The 5,737-nt window shown below is 52.9% G+C and overlaps 1 protein-coding gene across 1 annotated transcript in view; it reads right to left on the reverse strand.

Annotated features, from left to right (window-relative positions):
• Positions 1-5,111: 5,111 nt before the first annotated feature.
• LOC119445252 (uncharacterized) overlaps positions 5,112-5,737 on the reverse strand; it is a 79,334-nt gene continuing 78,708 nt past the window's right edge. The window contains exon 7 of the mRNA XM_037709571.2: positions 5,112-5,176. Within this exon, the coding sequence (XP_037565499.1) occupies positions 5,112-5,176 (65 nt within the window). The remainder of the gene's footprint in view (positions 5,177-5,737) is intronic.

The following is a 5,737-nucleotide window of genomic DNA, read 5'->3' on the forward strand; positions in this document are numbered from 1 at the left end:
CTGCATGACCTGCCAAAAGACGGGCCACCGCACGGACGTCTGCCCAAAAACAGTGACAAGACAATGCGCACAGTGCGGAATGGGGGACCCACCGCAAGACCCCGTCTGCGAAACCACTGGTGCCTTCTGTGGCGGACAACACGCCACAGGGGCCCCAGAATTTCACAAGAAGCTCAAGCAAATCCAGTCGCGAGGCCGACCGAAACCGCAACAGCAGCAGCACTGGAGCCGGCCCAAGCAGCGGGGGACCATCAAGCAACGCTGGCTGAGCTCGGAGAGGGAGCGCTCAGTCACTCCGGGAAGGTCCAAGTCCAGGTCGAGACCGGAGTCTAGGGGGAGATCCAGCTCCCTAGAGGCGAGGCAACCACCACCGCCTCAGCAGAAGAAAATGAAGAGAGAGAGAGAGATAAGTTTAATGATGCGAAATGCAGAGAGGTCGGCCTGCATTTGAAGAAAATGAAAAAGCTAGCAAAGAAACCGAGGTGAGCTGGGCAGCGGTGGCCTCCCAACCCAAACCAGACCCACTTTCTGCCGAACTAGCGCAGCTAAGGAGAGAGTTAGAAATCACAAGAGTCAGATTAGGCGACTTGGAGAGAGAAAACAGGCAGCTTAAAAAGCAGGTACAAACACCCGCGTTTCAACAGTCACTCCCTCAATCAAGTACCACAACGACGGTGAGCAATAGCACTGCCAAGCCCGCACAGCAGACACCGGTCATGGCGGCAACAGTAAAACACCTGGTAGGCACGATAATCCCCCGCCTCACAGATTACATTGATCGGAAATTCGCCGAGCAAGAAGAAAAAAAAAATGTCACAGTTTCGCCCTAAGGGCGAAGCAATGAATGCGATAGCAACACAGCAATGCCATACGAAGTAAGGTGAGCGGCTTGGTAGCAATATGAATTGTTGTAAACATGAGCTGATTAAGTAAGCAGGTGTGCTGCGCCGTAAGTAGACCGACATGAAGAGAGACTCGATGACCACGAGAAGGCGCCTGTGAAACGGTGGTGTTCATGAGAAGCGTTTCCCGTGGGCAGCGCGTGCGAAGGGACACACCTGTAGCGCTGCACTGCCGATCCGGGCAGCATTGCATGTGTAGCGTGCGTTGGAAAATGTGGCCCGACTATTACTAACTGATTGAACAAGCGTGGTGTGAGCGCGCACAAACAAACATGAATAGATCACACTGAATGACTGCAGACAACGACTGTCAAAACGCTGGCAGCAAGCAGCGGGCGAAGGTACGTGCGGTCTATCGCTTCAACGGAAACTGAGCGGCGAATGCACGGCGCATAAAGGTCAGAGCCGTGTGGAGACAAGCGACGGTGCGAGCGAGCGACGAGCGCGGTTGCTGGCAGAGTAGAAGTGCGCCCCCCCCCCCCTCCCCCCAGCTCCCTCCGGCGCTGGCTTCCCGCTTCCTTGCTTGCGCGTGGGAGATTGATTGAGTGCGTTCGCTCTCCGTGATAGCGCGCTCCCCGCACGCTTCCGCTCGGGCATACGGCGCGCGGCGAAGATTTTATCTATAGGGAACCTGACGGCGACGGCGACGACGACGCCGACGGCAGAAATCCGGTTGAAGTGTCCATATAATTGCTATCGCAATAAAATGGAAAAGAGAACACAAGCCATATAAACTGAGAGCACGCAGCTAATAAGAAAGCAAACAACGGGCACTACTATTAGAGAGAGGGCAAATAGGCCAGGACTGCCAACCTTCGGACACGACCCCTCACTATGTCATGGCTAGACGCCACAGGGGCCTTAGGGAAACCACAGAGGTCTGCCAGTGGAACTGCAGAAGGCTTCGGCGTAAAAAGCGACTGCTGGAGCAACTGTTTAAGTCCAAACAGACGCCACCGGCCGCGATAGCACTCAAAGAAGTCGGAACCGTACCAAGGTTGCAGGGCTAAAAAACATATACTGGTTCGGAAGACCAGCACAGGGTAGCAACGCTAATACACAAATCCGTAACGGTAATCAAACACGATACCGGTGCGAATACGGACATCCCCCACCCATTAGTAGAAATTCTGTGCAAGGGCCCAGGACGGCATGGTGCTTCGCTCCTAAACATCTATAGCCCCCCCCCCCCCCTCTCTTTCCCGCCAAAGGGCAGCGGATTTTACCGGCATCATAGAAGGAGCGCTTACAAAAGCGGACACCAAACCGCTACTAATCGCTGGTGATTTCAATACAAGGGGCGGGGCATGGGGCTACCCCACTCAAGCTGTCAAGGTAAGACAGGTTGTAGAACTTATGGACAAGTGGGCTACTCACGGACCCCACAATCCCTACAAGGATAGGGAATAGCGCACAGACAGACAATAGTCCCGACTTAACAATGGGAAGAAATCTCGTTGGCACCCTGTGGCTGAACACTCTCAACAACCTGGGGAGTGATCATTACATATTCAGCATCTCCTTTAACACCCGCAAAATTAGAAGGAAAATTGGCACCACCGAGGTCCCGGAATGCCACGCATACAGGGAACGCACAACAGATGAGGATATCGACAGAAACCTTGGACGAATGGTGAGATGACCTCCGCAGCCACAAAAAGACGGTCACCAAAAAGGTGGCCACCACGGAGGAAGCTCCAGGCGTCGATCCGCATCTGCTCCAACTATGGGAAGCCTGCAGAGGGCTCACCAAACGGTGGAAGAGGCAAAAACTAAATAGGAAACTCAAAATCCGCATTGCTGAAATCACTAAGGAGGCAGAGGACTATGTCCTAGAATTGGCTGAACGCAATTCGAAGAAATTTTGCGACAGTCTGAACGGAATGCTGAGTACGAGAAAAACATGGCGAATACTCAGAGCCATCACACTAAGGGCAAAAACAATAGAGAGCTTCAGTTGGGCGTCCGCAACCACCCACGTACGCAGCGCGCGAGGTCGTGCGTAGGTAGCGAAGCGCGCGCGCACGAAACGGCAATAGGTGGACGGACGCAAAAGTTGACAAGGGTATTGCTGACTTGCACGCGCACAATAGCCGGCTGAGTACCGATACAAACTCCCGATACAGCTTTCTGTTGCCCAATATGTGCTACATAAAAGTGTTTTTCCGAGCGTGAAAGAGTTCCGCGAGCACACGCAAAGTGCCTCGAGCGGCCAGTCGCGCGGCAATTCTGCGAGTATTCGCGGGCTTCTTTCACGCTCGTATTGAGCACGTATTGAGCAACAGAAAGCTGTATCGGTAGTTTTTCATGTTGCTCTGCAACTTTTTCACTGACATGATGATAATTAGGACAGTACTTCTCAAGTCAGATAATTAATTACAATTACCTAATTAAATTTCAGTAGCGAAAATATTACTGGCGGCTACTCCACTTTACTGGAAACAATACGCACTAGATTTGGTTCGCGTAACGCCGTTCCTCTTTTTTTAAATCATGCTGCATGATAGCTGGGACACCCTGTATATTTAATAAACATAATCAAAGTTGTCCGACGTACGGCAGGATTCCAACCAACGACCCCTTGCACAGATGCCCTATCCATTACGCCAGGGGTACTTTCCCTTTATTGTGTTGACGCTACGGGCGCATGCCTCAGCAGGTAGAATAGAACATTCATAAGAATTTCCCGCGTGCAAACCATCGCGTTGAGACACTTGGCGTGTTTTATTGCAATGCCAATTATATCAACACTCAACGCGATTTTTCGGCGTCGTCAATAATTACACACTGAAATACAGATTTTAATGCGTTTTCTGAAAAACATTACTCACATTAACTGCACATTTCCTTTTGCATCAGAATTTGAACGCCAGGTGGCGAAAGATGTGAAGGCGTGTTCCAGTCGCACAGGATAGTGCCCAGAAGCAGCTATGTTATAAGACCTCACGTTAGACAGCTCTGCTTGCTGGAACGAATTCTAACATATTGAGGTTTTACGTGCCAAAACCACGACCTGATTATGAGGCACGCCGTAGTAGGGGACTCCGGAATAATTTGGACCACCTGGGGGTTCTTTATTGTGCACCTAAATCTGTGTACACGGGTGTTTTCCCGCCATCTAAATGCGGCGGCCGTGGCCGGGATTCGATCCCGCGACCTCGTGCTTAGCAAACACCATAGCCACTAAGCAACCTCCACGGGTCTGGAACGAATTCCAACACAGCCCACGCAGACCCTGCCGGCTTGTGCCATCGTTCTCCCACGGGTAGTATAGTACCTGTCGGTGCGGGGTATCTGCAACGAAGAACCGCGTCCCTCACGTCGCGCAAACATACCACCGCGTGCTGTCAGAACGCCGGCCGAGGAGCTCAAGAGAAACGCTAATCGCACTAAAGCAAGGCGCGATAAGAACCCTCAGTGGTCCAGGCGCCGGAACAACGTGCATGCTGCAGCTCAACACAGACGCGGCGCTGCGGGAACTGGAGGCCGAGGCTTAGTGACAGACATAAATGTGGGCCGATCCCGAAGACAGGGCAGTCAATAGTTCGAAGCTCCCGCTACTCCGCTCACGCGAGGGCTGACGCCACTGAGTGCGGTGCACAGTGACTCCGCCACAATCTCACCCCCCAACTCGCTCCGGAAGACTCGTCTTTCACCGACTTCATAACTGAAGGTTCAATCGCCTTGGAATTTTCTTACTGCATGCGCCAATCGACAGCAGCGCACCGGTTGTCCAACTTAGATTTCAAAAAGTTGTGCCCCGTCTACATAGCGCCCAAACCCGACATCCCGCAGACAATTTTCGCAAGATAATGGGCGCACATCGATCGGAACCCCAGCAAACAACCGGGACATCGCCGCGCAGGCAATTGTTACCGCGGCCCGAGAGTGTCCACCGTGCTCCGCCTTGGCCCAGCGAAATATATGACAGCAGCGAGGGAAGGCGGCTGAATAGCAGCGCGGTCGCAGGGGCGCCGATAAGCAGCCTCGGCGGCTCCTCTGATGTGCTCCTATTAACGCGCGCGTTCGATAGCGGCAGCCGGGGAGGGCGCCGCGCTCTGTAGTAGCACAGTTTCCGATGCCGCGGAAACAATGGGCCGACACGCCGCTTATCTCGGAGCCGTGGTCATTGTGCTCCGCCATGGTTCTGCAGCCGCCTCCTATGTCGCTGCGGCTTCGTCGACGGCTGCGTGAATGACCTCCCACCGGTTACGATCGCTGCTCGGGGTCTCGGCGCACTTTCGTGCTCACTCCGAAAGGCACTGCAATCATCTCTGTGGCGCAAGGTCAGAAAGCAAGTGCGTTGCTTATCCTGCCCTGCTGCGATCATCGCTGCCGCTTGAGCGGTAAAACAGCAAATAAAGCACTTGTGGATGGGCGAGTTGTTTCGTGTCCTTCGAAGCACGTGAATGTCCTAAAAGGGACACAAAGGACCGACGAGGTACAGACGAGTAGCACAGACGAGTAGCCTTATATATGTGTTCTTTTATTTAGCACCTCTACGCAAAACTGGCCATGCCGGCATCCCGTGCCAAGCTTGTCATGTTGGTACCAATAATTCCGAGCTTCTCATCTCATTCGATCGAGCTAAACATCTTCATTGCTGTTTTCGAGCGCCAAACGGTACACATTCCATACACGGTATCAGGTTACGCAGAATTATAAAATTCGTTGCAAGAGGTCCGCGGTTAGACGAAGAAAAAGAGAAAGTAGCAATGTTTTGTGGTACGATCGATGCCATTCCCCCAGCGCCGACTCGTACTGGTGACCCCAAGTTCGCATCAGCCGGGCGACCCATGCTCACGATGAAAGGCAGTGATAAGGAAAAAATCGTG

The sequence above is a fragment of the Dermacentor silvarum genome, chromosome 3, assembly GCF_013339745.2.
Source record: "Dermacentor silvarum isolate Dsil-2018 chromosome 3, BIME_Dsil_1.4, whole genome shotgun sequence".
NCBI lineage: Eukaryota > Metazoa > Arthropoda > Arachnida > Ixodida > Ixodidae > Dermacentor > Dermacentor silvarum.